The sequence below is a fragment of the Scyliorhinus torazame genome, chromosome 17, assembly GCF_047496885.1.
Source record: "Scyliorhinus torazame isolate Kashiwa2021f chromosome 17, sScyTor2.1, whole genome shotgun sequence".
In the NCBI taxonomy this organism is placed as follows: domain Eukaryota; kingdom Metazoa; phylum Chordata; class Chondrichthyes; order Carcharhiniformes; family Scyliorhinidae; genus Scyliorhinus; species Scyliorhinus torazame.
This window is the reverse complement of record NC_092723.1, coordinates 26,564,482-26,583,407: the sequence shown is the minus strand read 5'-3', so window position 1 is coordinate 26,583,407 and position 18,926 is coordinate 26,564,482. Positions and strand designations below refer to the sequence as shown.

The window sequence follows — 18,926 nt, the reverse complement described above, 5'->3', positions numbered from 1 at the left end:
ACAGCACATGTTACTTCCTCAAATAACTCCCAATAAGTTGGTTAACATGATTTCCCTTTCACAAAACCATGTTGACTTTGCCTGATTACCTTTAACTTATCCAAGTGCCCTGTTATAGCTTCTTTAATAATAGTTTATAACATTTTCCCTACGTCGGATGTTAGGCTAGTTGGTCTGTAGTTTCCCACAATCCCCCTTTTTGAATAATGGAGCTACATTTGCGATGTTTCAATCTAATGGGACCTTCCCCCGAATCTAGGGAGATCCGTAAAATTAAAACCAATGCATCACCTACCTCACTAGCCTTTTCTTTTAATATCCTAGGATAATGTCTATCAGGACCCAGGAACTTGTCAGTCCACAACTTCAAAATTGACTCAGTATCACCTCTCTGATGATTGTAATTTTCCTGAATTCCTCCCTTCCATCCATTTCATTGTTTATATCTGCTTCTAGGATGTTACTTATATCCTCTGTAGCAATATGCCTGTTCAATTCATCTGCCATTTCCTTTTTCCATCATCAATTCTCCAAGCTCACTTTCTACAGGACCAACATTCTCTTTACTCCTTTGGCTCCACTACATAGTTTAAAATGCTCTCTACTTCCCCAGTTATGCGATTCGCAAGAACATCGGACCCTGTACGGTTCAAATGTAGACCATTCCAATGGTACAGCCCCCACTTTCCTCAATGCTCGTGCCACTACCTACGTAACATAACCCACTTACCCATATCAGTCTTTGAGTCATGCCTTCATCTCCCTAATCGAATCTGTCCTATACAAATATGCATGTGGCTCAGGTAATAATCCAGAGGTTATGACCTTTGAGGTTCTGGTTCTTGATTTGACACCTAGCTCCTCATACTGACTATGCAGGGACCACGATGACTTGATCCCCCCTCCCAATCCAAGTTCCTCTCCAGCCTCAAGCAGACGTTCCTAACACTGGCACCGGGCAGGCAACACAGCCGCCTGGACTCACATCTGGATATTGGTGAAACAATAGAATGTTGTCCAAATCACAATTAACCTTAACCCTTCCCATCAGGCAAATTAAAAACAGCACTATAAAATACCAGTAACAATACATACCAAAGGTTCATTCTTCATCTTCATCTCATTATTCATCCTCGACGGCCTCATTATTTCAACATTCCACTAATGGATGTCCATACACTCACCTTATTCAGCTCATCCTCCAGTTGACACGTGTCCAGTCCTAGTTCGCTGAAATGATCTTCCTTCACTGTCTTTATGACACTGTACATCTCGGAGTAATCAGAAGCCGTGAGATGCGAGAAATTTATGTGTGGAGGAATCAGGTCATGGCTCAGGACTTTGGAATTCAGGTATCCAATAATCTTTTCAGAATTTCTGCCGACAGAAAAATGAAGAAAGATTGAGCCAAATCATATGTTGGGGGGTCAAACGCAGGGCAGTGCTGAGGCCAAGCATGTTAAAGGGTGCTGTCAAATCCCACATTTAACACTCTGTAAGATACTCAACCACATGAAGTCAATCACAATGGAAACAATTTCAGAATATAACAACTCCAGACACATCCCCCAAGCGCAATCAATCAGATCTCAGAGGTCATTATTCCTTTAACCAAGAACACAATATCAGGCTAGAACGAGGGAACACAGTTTAAAAAGAAGGGACCTCCATTTTAAGATAGTGATGAGAATAAATATTTTTTTCTCAGAGGGGCATAAATCTCTGGAACTCTGTTCCCCAGAGGGGGGCGGAGGCAGGGTCAGTGATTATTTTTAAGGCAGAAGGAGATAGATTCTTTAAGGGAGTCCAAGGCTATTGGGGGTAGGGGCAATGTGCAGTTGAAACCACAATCGGCCTTGATCTTTTGAATAGCTGAGCAGGCGCAAGGGCTGCTTACTCCTACTCCTAACTCATAAGTTCGTAAATGGTAAAAGAAATAGGAGGACGGGTAGACCATACGGTCAGTAAAGCCTGCTCTGCCATTCAATATGATCTTGGGCTGCAATTCCACTTCCTTGGCTGTTCCCCATATCCCTTGATTCCCTGAGATGCCAAATGGGTGGCACTGTAGCACAATGGTCAGCAATGTTGCTTCACAGCACCAGGGACCCGGATTCTACGCCCGGCTTGGGTCACTGTCTGTGTGGAGTCTGCACGTTCTCCCCGTGTCTGCGTGGATTTCCTCCGGGTGCTCCGCTTTCCTCCCACAAGTCCCGAAAGACGTTCTTGTTAGATGAATTTGACATTCTGAATTCTTCCTCAGTCAACCCGAATAGGAGCTGGAGTGTGGCGACTAGGGAGTTTTCACAGTAACTTTATTGCAGTGTTGATGCAAGCCTACTTGTGACACTGACAAAGATTATTATTGAATCTGCTTATCTCAGCCTGAAATGTTTTCAACGATGAGGTATCCACTGAGGCTCAGGGTTGGAGAATTCCAAATATTCTCAGCTCTTTGAATGAAGTAATTTCCCCTCATCTCAGTCCTAATTGATCAGCCTCTTACCATCGGAACACATGAATTAGAAACAGGAGTAGGCCACTCAGCCCCTCAAGCTTGCTCCACCATTCAATAAGATGGTGGCTGATTGGATTGCAGCCTCAACCCCACATTCCTGCCTATCCCCAATAAGCTTCCACCCCCTTGTTAATCAAGAATCTTCTTTAAAATTATTCAAAGAATCTACTTCCAGTGCCTTTTGAGGAAGAGCTTTCCAGAAACTCACAGCCTCCAGAGAAAGAAACGTTCATAATCTCCATCTTAAATGAGCGCCTATTTATTTTTAAATCTTCCGACGAGATTATTTTAGATCTTCCGACAAGAGGAGACATCCGCTCCACATCCATCCCGTCAATACCCCTCCAGTTATTAAATGTTTTGACCAAGTCACCTCTTACTTTTTTAAACTCCAGTGGACACAAACCTAACCTCTCCAAACTTTCCTCATAAGGCAACCCGCTAATCCCTGACATTACCCTGAGATTGTGCCCCTGTGTTTTAGATTGCTTGACCAGCGAAAACAATCTCTCTGCACCAACCCATCAAACCCCTTCAGAATCTTCTTTATTTCAATGAAGTAGCCTCTCTTCTTCAAAACCCCATAGAAAATTGACCCAATTTAACCAATCTTTCATGATGGGAACCCCCCCCCCCCCCCCCCCCCCCCATCCCAGGGACCAATTCAGTGAACCTTCACTATAACACTTCCAATACAATAAAGGCCAACATATCATTTCCCTTCCTAATTGCTTGCTGCACCTGCATGCTAATTTTCCGCATGCCTCGTATGAACGCACCCAAGTCTCTTTGAACATCAACACTTACAAATTTATCACCTTGTAAAAAATATTTTACTTTTCTATTCTTATGACCAAAACGAATAATGTCACGCTTCCTCATATTATGCTCCATCTGCCGTTTTGTTGCCCGCTCACTTAACCTGCCTCTTTGCACATCCTCCCCACAGCTTACTTTTTCACCTAGTTTGGTGTCATCAACAAACGTAAATATATTACTCTCGGTCTTTTCATCCAAGTCATTGATACAGATTGTAACTAGCTGAAGCTGCAGCACTAATTCATCCAGCATCCACTATGAAAATGCTCAGTTATGCCTACTCTCTGACTACTGTCATTTATTCAATCATCTGTCCATGCTAATATATTTTCCCAACTCTATGAGCTCTTATCTTCCAACTGAACAGAACAATTTCTGGGATACAATCGGGTTCTGGTTTTGGGGGCTGAAATCTGATGACTACAAGTTCTGAGGTGTAAGCAAATTACTGTGGATGCTAGAATCTGAAATAACAGAAAATGCTGGAAAATCTCAGCAAGTCTGACAGCATCTGTGGAGAGAGAACAGAGCTAGCGTTTTGAGTCTCGATGACTCTTCGTCAAAGCTCAGAGATGTGATTAGTTGAAGAAACTCCACAATGTTGCACACTGTACTCAGAGACACAAAACTTTAAATACAACAGGGACATTTATTCTGTGCCCATGTTTACAAATTCAAGAAATGGACTTGATTGGTTACTGTACTGTTTAGAATGACAGCTGTCACAGGGCATCTAAAATGACAACAGAGTTACCTGGAACTCCATTCCCGACAGCACTGTGGGTGTACCTACACCACATGGACTGCAGCAGTTCAAGATGGCAGCTTACCATAGCCTTCTCAAGGGCTACTAGGAATGGACAATAAATGATGGGCAACGAAGTGCACATCCCAAGAATGAACTGAAAAAAATGCTCATGGTGCTGGTGTTAAAAGTGAGAAAGATTGTTGGGAGGAGTGCAGAGAGATTTATTCTGTATTTCTTGGTGTACTTTAGGTTAATAATGGAGACCAAGATTGCGTGTACATCTCAAAGATATTAGTTCAGAAAATGAACATGTGGAATCTGTTATGGGTGGAGATAAGGAACAGCAAGGGGCATAAAATATTGTGGAGATTTGCCTCCAAGCAGTACTGGACATATAAGGAAAGATATAAAACAAGGAATCCGAGATGCATGCAATAAGGGTATAACTGTAATCATGGGTGACTTTAATTTACACAGACTGGACAAACCAAACTAGCAATGGTATGGTGGAGTAGGAGTTCCTGGAGAGTGTATGTGCTGATTTTATAGATCAATACATTGAGGAATCAACCTGAGAACAGGCTATTCTAGACTGGGTACTGTGCAATTAGAAAAGATTAATTAACAGGATTAATTAATAATCTTGTTGTGCGGAATTGTGCTCTTCCCCTTAAGAGCAACCATTATATGATGGAGTTATTCATTAAGGCGGAGAGTGAAATAGTGGAATCTGAAACGAGGGTCCTGAACCTAAATAAAGGGAACTATGAGGGTTTGAGGTGTGAATTGACAAGGATAGACTAGAAAACCTTATTAAAGGTTGATGGTGGATCGGCAATGGTTCATATTTAAATAACTTGTCCATGAATAACAACAATTATTCATTCCTGTCTGGCTCAAAAATAAAAGCGGATAGGTAGCTCAACACTGGCTGACAAAAAGAATTAGGGATAATATTGGGTGGGATTCTCCGACCCCTCGCCGGGTCGGAGAATCGCTGGGGACTGGAGTGAATCCCGCCCCCGCCTATTGCCGAATTCTCCGGCATCGGATATTCGGTGGGCGCCCCCCCCCCCGGCGATTCTCCGGCCCACGATGGGTCGAAGTCCCGCTGCTGGAATGCCTGTCCCGCCGGCGAGAATCAAACCACCTCCCTTACCGGCGGGACTAGGCGGCGCGGGCGGGCTCCGGGGTCCTGGGGGGTGGGGGGGGGCGCGGGGTGATCTGGCCCCGGGGAGTACCCCCACGGTGGCCTGACCCATGATCGGGGCCCACCGATCCGCGGGCGGGCCTGTGCCGTGGGGGCACTCTTTTCCCTCCGCCTCGCCCACAGCCTTCACCATGGCCGACGTGTAAGAGACCCCCCCCGTGCATGCACAGGGATGACTTCAGCAGCCGCTGACGCTCCCGCGCATACGCGGACTTCCGCCGGCCGGCGAAGTCCTTTCGGGTCCCAGCTGGCGTGGCGCCAAAGGCCTTTCCCGCCGGCCGGCAGCGCGCCAACCACTCCGGCGCGGGCCTAGCCCCTCAAGGTGAGGTCTTGGCCCCTAAAGGTGCGGAGAAATCCGCACCTTTGGGGCGGCCCGACGCCGGGGTGGACCCCGCCACTCCATCCCGCCGGGACCCCCCACCCCACTGGCTAGGGAGAATCCTGGCCATTAAATCCAAAGAGATGATTTATAAAATTGCCAGAAGAAGCACCAAGATGAGGATTGGGAGCATTTTAGAATTCAGCGAAAGAGGACCAAAAAAATGATCAAAAGGTGGAAAATAGAATCTTAGTGAAATTGCAGGGAACATAAAAACTGACCATAACAGTTCCTATAACTATATAAAGGGAAAAAGATTAGTAAAGAAAAAGTACAGTCTAGTACAGTCAGAAGCCGGGGAAATTATAATGGGGAACAAAGAAATGGCAGAAGAATTAAACACATACTTTGGTTCTGTCTTCACAAAAGAGGACACAAATAACCTCCCAGAAATGTTAGAGAACCAAGGGTTTAGTGAGTGGACGGAATTGAAGGAAATCAGCATTAGTAAGAAAATGGTACTGGGGAAATTAACGGGGTTAAAAGCTGATAATCACCAGGGCCTGGTGATCGACATCCCAGATTATTAAAGGAAGTGGCCCTGTGAATATCTTTACATTGCAGGTCATCTTCCAAAATTCTACAGACTCTGGAGCAATTCCTAAAGATTGGAGGGTGGCAAATGTAAAAAGGGAGGGACAGACAACAGGGAGAACTACAGACTCGTTAGCATGACATCAGTAGTGGGGGAGGTACTGCAGTCTATTACAAAAGACATGATAACATTTGGAAAGCATTAACAGGATTGGACAACGCCGGCATGTGTTTATGAAAGGCAAATTGTGCTTTCTGAGGATGTAACTAGTAAAATAGATAAGGGAGTACCAGTGGATGTGGTGTATTTGGACTTTCAGAAGGCTCTTGATATGGTCCCTCATAAGAGGTTAGTAGACAAAATTAAAGCACATGGGATGGGAGGAGGATAATGTATTGGAATGGATCAAGAATTGGTTGACAGACAGGGAACAGAGAGTGGGAATAAATGGGACTTTTTCAGAGTAGCAGGCAGTGACTAGTGAGATACTGCAAGGGTCAGTGCTTAGGCCCCATCTGTTCACGATATATATATAAATGACCTGGATGAGGGAACCAAATGCAACATTTCCAAGTTTGCCGAAGGCACAAAGCTGGGCAAAATTGTGAGGAGAATGCAAGGAGGCTTCATAGTGATTTAGACAAATTGAGTGAGTGGGCAAACACATCGCAGATGCAGCATAATGTGCCTAAAGGTGAAGTTATATTTGGGTGTGAAAAACAGAAAGGAACAGTCGTATTGAAACTGTGATATATTGGAAGTGTGGGTGTACAAAGGGATCTGGGTGTCCTGTACACCAGTCAAAGAAAATGGAGAGGCAGGCGCAGCAAGCGATTAGGAAGGCAAATGGTATGTGGGCCTTCATTGCAATGTAATTTAAAGTCAGAAGTAGAGATGTCTCACTGCAGTTATACAGGACCTTGGTGAGACCACACCTGGAGTATTGCATGTAGTTTTGGTCTCCCTACATAAGAAAGGATATGCTTGCCACACAGGGAGTGCAGCAGAGGTTCACTAGGCTGATGAGTTGGCGGGACTGTCCTATGAGGAGAGATTGGTTCAACTGGGCCCTTATTCACTAGAGTTTAGAAGGATGAGAGAAGATCTGATTGAAACATATAAAGTTCTAACAGGGCTGGACAGACTAGATACAGGGGGATGTTTTCCCTGGTTGGGGAATCCAGGGGGCACAGTCTCAGGGTACACCGTGGGCCATTTAAAACTGAAATGAAGAAACAATTCTTCACTCAAAGAGTAGTGAACCTGTGGAATTCTCTACTACAAAAGGCTGTGCAGACAAAGTCACTGAATATAGATTTTTAAGATTTTGATGACATCAAGGGGTATGAGGAGAAAGCAGGAATGGGGCAATGAGATCGAGGATCAGCCATGATCATGTTGAATAGCGGAGCAGGTTCGAAGGGCCAAATGCTTTTAGTTTCTGTGTTTTAATGTTTCAAACTCTCATGAATTACTGTAACATCGTGGAAGATGCAGGAGAAAGGAATGGAAGATAGTTTCCTGAACGTCCAAATTATTAGGGTACAAATTGAACACAAAGAACCCATCCCTCACTGGCTGATGGATGTCCTAACCTTCCCAACATCTCACCGTGATCGAGCAATCCAACTCCTTTTTTTGTTTAACTCTGGCATCAATAGCTTGCGAAGATTTATTCTTTTCAGTAGTTGTATTACCCTCAAAAGAGAATGCAATAAAATGGTCTCATGCAGCATCAAGAGAAACTCAGGCCCAGGCTTCCGGTGGCGACTATGAGGAAGTAGGTCGCACATTTGGTGGCTCCTGTTTCGGTCGGACTTTTGGACCTTGTCCCCCGACTTTTTTGCGCTTTTGAGCGCGGAACTGGAAAGCAATAGTTCTCAGGCACTGAACAAATACAGAGTTGTATGGACTTAAGCCGGAGGGACTGTAAACAGCAGAATAAGTGGTCAAACAAGGGCACGGGGGTGGCTGTGAGAGAGACCAATATGGCTGGTGTCCAGAGCAAGGCGCAGACTGCCCAGCCTACAATGGAGCAGCTGCTACAGGCCGTGTAGGAGGGCTCTTTAGCTCTGAAGCGCGATAATTTGGAGCCGCTCCAGAAGTCGATGGACAGATTGGAAAAAAGGCTGGGTGATCAGGCTGAGTAGCTCCAGAAGCTGGAGAAGACGGTGGAGGAGCAGGCCGACTTTCAAACGGTGGCGGACGTGGAGATTCGGAGGTTGAGGGATCAGCAAAAAATGCTCCTGGAAAAGCTGGAGGACCTGGACAACAGATTTCAACGGCAGAATGTAAGAATTGTCGGCCTCCCGGAGGGGGCTGAGGGGCTGGATGCTGCCACGTATGTGGCAGATATGTTCCAGAAGCTGCTGAGGAACGAGGTGTTCCCTCGCCCGCCAGAGGTGGACAGGGCACACAGAGTGCAGGTGGGGCAGCCGCGACGAGGGTGCCCCGCACGAGCGATGGTGGTCCGGTTCCACAGATACCTGGACAAGGAGCGGGTTCTGCAATGGGCCAAGAGCACACAAAGCTGTACCTGGGACAATAGCACCCTGCGTGTTTTCCAAGACCTGAGCACTGAGATGGCCAGGAGGAGGGGAGGCTACAGGCAGGTGAAGGAGACTTTGTATAACAAGGTGAAATTCGGGCTGCTTTATCGGCGCAACTGTGGGTTACGTATGAGAGCCAGCACCACTATTTCGAGGAACCCGAAGAGGCGATGGACTTTGTTAAGAAGCAAGGGCTGGCTCTGAGCTGAGGCCTCTTGGACTCATGGTACAACTTTTAAGTCTATTTTGTCTCTCTATTTTTGCTTTGAGAGATGCCTGCATGCTAGGGTCCATTTTTTTCGTTGCGATGTGTTTTTCTTGTTCTTTTTCGTGGTTTCCCTGAAAGTTTCCTTTTTGGGCTTCTTGTTTGGTTGGAGGTTTGGTAGGGGGAGAATAAAAAAGAAAATAGTTAATAAGGTGTGGTTATGCTGGGGGTTCCGGGGGAATTTTTTGCAATCTTCTGTGTGTGGAGGGGAAGGGCTGAGAGTGCGCGGTGCTTCTTATCTCTATCTGTTTGATTTAAATTGCACTATTGGTGGGGATATCTTTGACTTGTATAGAGTGTGTGCTTAAGCAGGGCTGGTTTGGGGAAGTGGTATGGATGGACCGGGGGGGAGGGGATCCAGGGAACAAATGGTGAGAGACGTGCTGGCGCCGAAGCTGGGAGCCACCAGGCTAGCTGGGTGGGCTAGTCAATGGAAGCCAGGTTGGGGGGGGGGGGGGGGGGGGGGCTCATTTAGTTAGACTAGAGCAGGGGTTAGGTGGTAGGATGGTGTTACTGCGGAGGGGGGGAAGTTGATCTGCTGACGAGGATGGAAACTGGACATGGCAACAGTGGGGAGGTCATGGGTGGAGCCGGCCAGGAGGCGGGCCAGAGGAAGTGCGACACATGGCTGGAGGGCTGGCCAAGGAAAGGGGATGGCTGATCGGCAAAGGGGAGGGGGGCGAAGTGCCCCCAACCAGGCTGATCACCTGGAATGTTAGAGGGCTAAAAGGGCCAGTGAAGAGGGCGCGTGTGTTCGCGCATTTGCGGGTTCCGAAGGCGGACATAGTCTTGTTGCAGGAGACGCACCTGAAAGTGGCAGACCAGGTTAGGCTAAGGAAAGGCTGGGTTAGTCAGGTCTTTCATTCGGGGCTTGACACTAAGACTAGGGGGGTTGCAATCCTGATTAATAAAAGGGTTCAATTTGAGGCGGAGGGTACAGTTGTGGATGGGGGCGGCAGATTTGTTATGGTTAGGGGTAAGCTCGAAGGGGTGAGAGTAGTCTTGGTCAGTGTATGCCCCTAATTGGGACGATGTGGATTTTATCAGGAGGTTGCTAGGGAAGATCCCTGACTTGGATTCATGCAAACTGATTATGAGTGGGGACTTTACCACAGTCCTGGACCCGAGCCTGGATCAGTTCAAAAACGGGCAGGTTGCCAGCGATGGCAAAGGAACTGAGAGGGTTCATGGAGCAAATGGGGAGAGCTGATCCGTGGAGATTTAGCCGGCCGACGGCGAAGGAGTTTTCGTAATACACCCACGTCCATAAGATGTATTCCCGAATTGATTTCTTTGTCATGAGTAAGGACTTGCTGGCCGGGGTGGTGGGGGCAGAATATGCGGCAATTACCATATCGGACCATGTTCCGCACTGGGTGGACCTACGGATTTGCAAGGATAGCTTTCAGCGCCCACAATAGAGGCTGGAAGTTGGATTGCTTGTGGACGAGGCGGTGAGTGAGAGGCTGAGGAAATGCATGCAGAATTACCTGCAGGTAAATGATACTGGAGAAGTCTCAGCAGCGGTGCTCTGGGAGGCACTGAAGGCAGTGGTGAGAGGGGAGCTGATCTCAATCCGGGCTCATAGGGACAGGACAGATAGGGCAGAAACAGACCGACTGGTTCAGGAAATTTTACGGACGGACAGGAGCTACGCGGAGTTCCTGAAGCCAGAGTTACTCTGGAAACGACAGAGGCTGCAGGCCGAGTTTGGAGCGCTGACTACAGGCAAGGCCGTAGAGCAGCTTAGAAAGGCAAAAGGCGCGATATATGAGCATGGAGAGAAGGCCAGCAGAATGCTCGCGCAACAACTAAGGAAGAGAGAAGCGGCTAGGGAGATAGGAAGGATAGCGGATGGGGAGGGAAATCTGGTGGGGGACCCAGCAGAGCTGAACAAGGTGTTTAGGGACTTTTATAGTAAGCTGTACACTTCGGAACCCCCAGGGGACCGGAGGGGATGAGGCGATTTCTGGACGGACTTACCTTCCCAGGAGTAGGTAGGGGGTTGGTAGACGAACTGGGGGGGGGCCTGGTTAGGATCGAAGAGGTATTGGGGGGCCTGAAGGTCATGCAGTCTGGTAAAGCCCTGGGGCCGGATGGGTATCCGGTGGAGTTTTACAAAAAGTTTGCCGAGATAGTGGGGCCGGTGCTGGTCAGGGTTTGCAACGAGGCAAGAGACAGAGGGGTTCTACCCCCGACAATGTCGCAGGCCACTATTTGGCTTATTCTGAAACAGGATAAAGACCTGGAGGCCTGTGGGTCTTACAGGCCGATCTCCTTGATCAATGCAGACGCTAAGTTACTGGCCAAGATCTTGGCGACTAGAATTGAGGACTGTGTACCGGATGTAATTGCGGAGGACCAAACTGGGTTTGTAAAGGGTAGGCAATTGGCGGCCAATCTAAGAAGGCTGCTTAATGTGGTCATGATGCCCCCGGAGAGCCGGGGGTCAGAGATAGTGGTAGCTATAGATGCAGAAAAGGCTTTTGACCGGGTCGAGTGGGAATATCTGTGGGAGGTACTCGGACGGTTCGGATTCGGGGAGGGGTTCATTGATTGGGTTATAGGCTGTTATACCAGGCCCCAGAGGCTAGTGTAAGAATGAACAGGATGACATCAGGTTATTTCAGACTGCACCCCGGGACAAGACAGGGTTGTCCTCTCTCCCCACTGCTGTTCGCGCTGGCCATAGAGCCCCTGGCAATTGCTCTGAGAGCTTCAAGGGACTGGAAAGGGCTGGTCCAGGGGGGAGTGGAACATAAAGTCTCGTTATACGTGGATGACCTGCTGTTACACGTATCAGACCCAATCGCGGGGATGGACGGTATCATGGAAATCCTGAGGGAATTTGGCCGGTTTTCAGGATATAAATTGAACATGGCTAAGAGCGAGATGTTCGTAATTCAGGTGAGGGGGCAGGAGAGTAGGCTGAAGGGGTTGCCGTTCAGGCTGGTAGGAGAAAGCTTTAGATACTTGGGGATACAGGTGGCATGGGACTGGGACAGGTTGCATAAGCTCAACCTGTCCCGACTGGTGGAACGAGTGAGGGAGGAGGTTCGGAGTTGGGATGCGCTCCCGCTGTCACTAGCGGGGAGGGTGCAGACTGTTAAGATGACGATTCTCCCGAGATTTTTGTTCATATTTCAGTGTCTCCCCATTTTCATCCCGAGGTCCTTCTTTAAGAGGCTGAATAAAATTATCCTGGGATTTGTCTGGGTGGGGAAGTCCCCACGGGTGAGGAAGGTGATGCTCGAAAGGAACAGAGGGGAGAGGGGACTGGCGTTGCTTTAGCAACTACTACTGGGCGGCCAACATAGCGATGATAAGGAAATGGATGGTGGGCACGGGGTTGATTTGGGAGTGGGTGGAGGATGCTTCGTGCAGGGGCACCAGTTTCGCAGCCCATGTTGCGGTTGTTTTGCAGCCCATGTTTGCTCCCGCCGGCGCAGTACTCCACCAGCCCTATAGTGGTGGCAGCTCTGCGGATCTGGGGCCAGGGGAGAAGGCATATAAGGGAATTGAGAGCATCGGTGTGGACCCCAATCTGCGGCAATCACCGATTTGCCCCGGGGAACATGGACGGTGGGTATCAACTGTGGAGGAGGGCGGGGATTGCGAGGGTGGGTGATCTTTCCTGGAAGGGAGCTTTCCAAGCATGAGGGCGTTGGAGGAGAAGTTTGGGCTGGCAGGAGGGAATGACTTTGGATACTTACAGGCGCGGGATTTTGTGCGCAGGCTGGTGCCCTCCTTCCCACGCCTCCTGCCAAAGGGGAGGCAGGACAGGGTAGTATCGAGGGGAGAGGTAGGTGAGGATAGAGTCTCAGATATTTACAAAGAGCTAACGAGAGCTGAGGATACACAGACTGAGGACCTGAAGCTTAAGTGGGAAGAGGAGCTCGGGGGGGGGAGATGGAGGACGGTATTTGGGCAGAAGCTCTGGGTAGAGTGAACACAACCGCAACATGCGCCAGGCCCAGGCTGATCCAGTTTAAGGTCGTGCACCGGGCCCACATGATGGTGGCCCAGATGAGTAAATTCTTCGGGCTGGTGGACAAGTGTGCCAGATGCGCCGGTGGGCCGGCTAACCATGTGCACATGTTCTGGTCGTGTCCTAGACTCAGGGGGTACTGGCAGGGATTCACGGACATCATGTCCCGGGTCTTGAAAACTGGGGTGGTAATGAGCCCTGAGGTGGCAATCCTTGGGGTGTCGGACGACCCGGGAGTCCAGGAGGAGAAGGAGGCCGACGTCTTGGTCTTTGCATCCCTGGTAGTCCGGCGATGAATACTGTTGGCATGGAGGGACTCAAAGCCCCCGAAGACCGAAGCATAGCTATCGGACATGGCGAGCTTTCTCGGTCTAGAAAAGGTTAAGTTCGCCTTGATACGTTCACTCTGTTCACTTGCGAGAACAGAGTTGTGGTTTGTACGATGCGTTACTTGCTTTTCCTTTTGTACAGTACTATACAATGTCATTGTTTTATATACCAAAAATACCTCAATAAAATTGTCTTTTAAAAAGAAAGAGAATCTCAGGCCCAATTGTGCCCATACCGTGCTGTACACACTGGGCCCCTCGCTCTCAATCAATCTGTATACTTGATGCACCAGCAAACATTTGGAATTCTCAAATGATCCCAGTTATGTTTATGCTGTTCCACGCAGTAACCCACTGATTTTTATGTCACGATCCTCAATCACATCTCCGCCCACGAGACTGATCTTGAACCCACTTGTATGTCGCCTGATCCTCGTGCCCCCATCACTAACTGGTGCTCATGGGAATGAGGTGTTTACATGTGTGATTCAGACAGGTCATATAGCCCTGGGTGTCATAATTGTTCTCGGTTCTTTGATTCTGTTCTCCTGTACACAAAAGTATTCTGCAAAGTTCTCACAAACTTACGTTATGACACACTTCTCATTCATCACATTAGCTTTGAATCCAAGAACTGCAAATACCACGAGGGTCGCCAGAACAGAGGTGAAAAAGTTAATGAAAGCGACAAGGGCTGCATCAAAGTGACAGTTGTTGTCTTTCTTGTTGTAACTTGAGAATGCGATGACTCCCCCAAATCCAAGACCAAGGGCAAAGAAGACTTGTGTGGCTGCTTCCCTCCATACCTGCGACTCCATCATCTTCTCCAGCTGTTAAAAACAAAATCAACAGTGTACAGAATGGGCAGCTTAATGTAAAAAAACAGGCCAGCCTCAATCCCCAGGGCAGTGGGCAGGGGCACCACCTGAAACAATGTCAGCCATAGAGGAAACTATATGGACTACAGTGGTTGAAGAAGGCAGCTCACCACCACCTTAGGGATGAACAACAAGTACTGGCCTAGCCAGCGAAGTCCACAACCCATGAAAAAAGAATTTTTAAAAAGTTACTGGTTCAGTGCTAAGCAAACTGATCTCAACAAGAGAGTAGCTTGGACTTCACAACTGGCCAAAGCAGGAAAGGGATGATGGTCGCATGGTGTTCTTGAACTTAATGCCCATCCTTTGAACCTTGGGGAGAATGTTTACGCACTCTCCCACACCACACAGTGAAAGCTGCTTTGTGGCATCAATTTTTCCAAAACGCTCGTTAAAAAAATATGAATTCATGGGATTTGTAGCTAAAGGAATAGCGTATAAAGTTAAGGAAGTATTATTGCAACTGGGCAAGGCATTAATGGGACCACACCTGGAGTATCGTGCACAGTTTTGGTCCCCTTCTTTGAGAAAAGATGTAGTAGCATTGGAGGCTGTTCACAGGAGGTTCACTAGATCGATTCCAAAGATGAGGGTTTGTCGTATTTTAGAACATAGACTTTACAGTGTAGAAGGAGGCCATTCGGCCCATCGGGTCTGCACCGGCCCTTGGAAAGAGCACCCCACTTAAGCCCACACCTCCACCCTATCCCTGTAACCCAGTAATCCCACCTTACCTTTTGGACACTAAGGGCAATTTAGCATGGCCAATCCACCTAACCTGCACATCTTTGGACTGAAGAGAGATTGAACAGTTTAGGCCTATACTCTCTAGAGTTTAGAATAATGAGGGGCAATCAAATTGAGGTTTACAAGATGATAAAAGTTATGGAAAAAAGTAGACGTGGACAGAATGCTTCTTCTTTTAGAGCATTCTAGAACAAGAGGGCACAGCCTTAGGATAACAGGTAACAAATTTAAAACAGAGGTGAGGCCGAACTACTTCTCCCAAAGGGTTGTGACTCTCTGGAATTGGCTACCCCAGAGTGCGGCGGATGCTGGGACTGTGAGTAAATTTAAAGAGCAGTTAGACAGATTTTCAACTGGTAATAGGTTATGCAGATCTGGCAGGACAGTGGAGTTAAGGCCAGGATGAGATCTGCTATGATCGAATGACGGAGCAGACCCGATGGGCCAAATGGCCTAATTCTGCTCCTATATCTTATGGACTTATGTGGGTGCCACTGGCAAGACCAGCATTGGTTGGCCATCCCCAATGGCCCTTGAACTGAATGACTTGCACATTTCAAAGGGTATTTAAGAGTCCACTGCTGTGGACCTGGAGTCTCATGGAGGCCAGGCCAGTAAGGATGGCAGATTTCCTTTCCTAAAAGGACATTAATGAACCAGATGGGTTTCACAACAATTGATGATGATTTCATGGTCACCACCAGTGAAGCTGACTGTTTATTCCAGCTTTATTTAATTCAATTTAAATTGCCACAACTGCTGTGATAAAATTTAATGTCCCCAGAGTATTAGTCCTCTGAGTTACTAATCCAGTGGCTTGGCCTCGATGCTACTGTGCCTCAGTCTCAAACATTTCCCAAAGCTATTTTTTAAATTAGTCAAATTTACAAAATGACAAACTGAAAGGAATTCCTTCCACCCTCTGACAGCCCCCCAGCATCCCCCACTTAGTAAACCTACTCCCTCCCAATCAAGCCCCCCCCCCCCATCCCCCAGACACCCACCACCGTCACAGTGCCGCCCCATACCCCCAAAGCCATCCTGACCCCCTTGCCCAGTAATGCCTAATAGTCAATTGCAGACCTTACTTTAAGTGCGAGCGTACCTTCGGCGTAAACATGTGAAGAATGCCATCAATCGAGCCTCTGAGGAGAAGGCTCCGAATCAGGAAACAGATCAGCACGACATATGGAAACAGAGAACTGAAGTACATCACCTGAAAATGGTTCAAATAAACATAGGGAATCACATATACTGACTTCCAAGGGCAATTCACTTTTTTTAAAAAATATAAATATTTTTTATTGGGTTTTTGAACAAAGTATATTTGCCGTTATGTACACAGAATATGATATATATATATATATATAGAAGAGAAGGGCACACACAAAAATATCACAAAAAACAGGGAAAAAAATAATAAAAAAGAAAGAAAAAATCAAATAACGTAACTGGTAAGGTATTATGCACCAGCTCTACAGCAGCAACTCTGTACAATTGGCAACATCATTTACAACAAATAGGTAGGCACCTGTTTGTGTGTCTGGGGGGGGGGGCGGGTAGATATGCATCTGGGTGCCGGAGAAACAATTACAGAGGGCAATACTCGAATGGGTCTGGTGTTGGTGTTGTCATTTGCTTCCCCCGGACGGATTTCGCTGCCGTTGTCGTCTCGCGCTCACCTCCGCTTCAGCCGTTCCTCCCGTCTTTCGCCTGTATTCTCCTTGTTCTCTGCTCCTGTAGATGCCAAGTTTGTTATCGTTTCCCTGCTCCCCCCCCCCCCCCCCCCGCCCCCCCCCCCCCCACCTACCTGGTTCTCCTCTATTGTTCCCCGTCTCTTCCCCCCTGCCCCCCGCTTCTGCCCCCTCCCCCCCTCCTGTGGTTCACCTTTCTTTCCTCTTAGGTTTAGCTGTTCCCCGACCCCCCCTCTCTCCCGGTCTATCTCTCCCTCGCATGCTTTGGCTACTTTCCCCTGTTTCTTGGCTACCTGGCTATTCTTCTGCTTGTTTGTTGCCCACAAACAGGTCCCGGAACAATTGGATGAATGGCTCCCACGTTCTGTGGAAGCCGTCGCCTGACACTCGGATGGCGAATTTGATTTTCTCCATTTGGAGAGATTCCGAGAGGTCGGACAGCCAGTCTGCCGCTTTGGGTGGTGCTGCTGACCACCAGCCGAACAGGATTCTACGGCGGGCGATCAGAGGGGCAAAGGCAAAGGCGGCCGCCCTCCGCCCCAGGAATAGATCTGGCTGGTCTGAAACCCTGAAGACCGCCACTTTCGGGCATGGCTCCACCCTCACCCCCACCACCTTGGACATTGCCTCGAAGAAGGCTGTCCAGTACCCCGCAAGTCTGGGGCAAGACCAGAACATGTGGGCGTGGTTGGCTGGGCCTCCTTGGCACCGCTCACATTCATCCTCCACTTCCGGGAAGAACCTACTCATACGGGTTCTTGTTAAGTGGGCTCTATGTACCACTTTTAGCTCCGTCAGGCTGAGCCTTGCACACGTGGAGGTGGAGTTGACCCTATGCAGTGATTCGCTGCAGAGTCCCCACCCTATTTCAATCCCCAGGCCTTCTCCCATTTCTTTCTTGTTGAATCCAGTACGGTGTCGGTCCTTTCTACCAGTCAGTGATACATGTCGCGACAGTTTCCTTTATCTCGTATGCTTGCGTCAGTAACTCTTCCAGTAATGTCTGTCGTGGCGGTTGTGGGTACGTCCTTGTCTCCTTACGTTTTTGAGTTGCAGGTACCTTAGCTCGTTCCCCCTGGCTACCTGGAATTTCTCTGTCAATTCGTCCAGTGTTGCGATCCTGCCGTCCGTGTATAGGTTCCTGACTGTCAGTGTCCCTCCGTCCTGTCCCCGCCTTTTGAAGGTGGCATCAGTCAGCGCTGGTGTGAACCTATGGTTGTTGCAGATGGGAGCTTTGTCCGACATTTTGGTCAGGCCACATTGCTGCCGTAGTTGGTTCCAGGACTGGAGGGTGGCTATCACCATCGGGCCGCTGGAGTGTCTTTTGGATGGGGATGGGAGTGCAGCCATGGCGAGGGCCGGGAGGGAGGTCTCCATGCAGGAGGCCTCTTCCGCGCGCACCCACTCGGCTTCTGGCTCCTTGATTCATCCCCTTATTCGCTCGGCCGTCGCTGCCCAGTGGTAGAATTGTAGGTTTGGGAGGGCTAGCCCCCCCCCCTGGATTTTGTATTTTCTATGACCTTCTTCGTATCCTAGCATCCCCCCCCCCCCCCCCCCCCCCCATACGAATGGCATGATTGGTTTGTCTAGTGCTTTGAAAAAGGCCTTGGGGATGTAGATCGGGATGGATCTGAGTAGGAAGAGGTATCTGCGCAGTACGTTCATTTTGATCGTCTGGACTCTCCCAGTGAGAGAGAGTGGGAGTGTGTTCAATCTTTGCAGGTCCTTTATAACTTCCGCTGTCAGACTGGTGAGGTTCCATTTGTGGATCCCTTTCCAGTCATGGGCTATTTGGATCCCCAGGTAGCGGAATTTGTGTCGGGCTTGTTTAAATGGCAGTCCCGTTGGTGCTGCCGTTTACTTGTGGGTGTACTGGGAAGATCTCGCTTTTGCTCATGTTGAGTTTGTAGCCCGAGAAGGCGCCAAACTCTTTCAGGAGCGCGATGATTCAGTCCATGCTGCTCTGTGGATCCGAAATGTAGAGGAGCAGGTCATCATCTGCATAGAGTGAGACTCTGTGCTCTCTGCCTCCCCTTCGGATCCCTCTCCAGCTTTTTGCTGCTCTGAGCGCGATTGCTAGTGGCTTGATCACTGGAGTGAACAGCAGCGGGGACAGTGGGCACCCTTGTCTGGTGCCCCTGTGCAGCTGGAAGTATCGGGACTTGGTGCTGTTGGTCCGTACTGTTGGGAGCGTTGTACAGAAGTTTTACCCAGGAGGTGAATCCTGTTCCAAGCCTGAACCGCTCCAGTACCTCTATGAGGTATTT

The 18,926-nt window shown here is 48.6% G+C and overlaps 1 protein-coding gene across 1 annotated transcript in view; it reads right to left on the bottom strand.

The window, feature by feature from the left end:
- Positions 1 to 18,926, bottom strand: part of LOC140394567 (sodium-dependent neutral amino acid transporter SLC6A17-like) — a 37,032-nt gene that overhangs the window by 16,307 nt on the left and 1,799 nt on the right. Inside the window, exons 2-4 of the mRNA XM_072481923.1 lie at positions 16,071 to 16,181; positions 13,929 to 14,170; positions 1,185 to 1,377 (exon numbers count right to left, since the gene is read on the bottom strand). Of these exons, the coding sequence (XP_072338024.1) occupies positions 1,185 to 1,377; positions 13,929 to 14,170; positions 16,071 to 16,181 (546 nt within the window). The remainder of the gene's footprint in view (positions 1 to 1,184; positions 1,378 to 13,928; positions 14,171 to 16,070; positions 16,182 to 18,926) is intronic.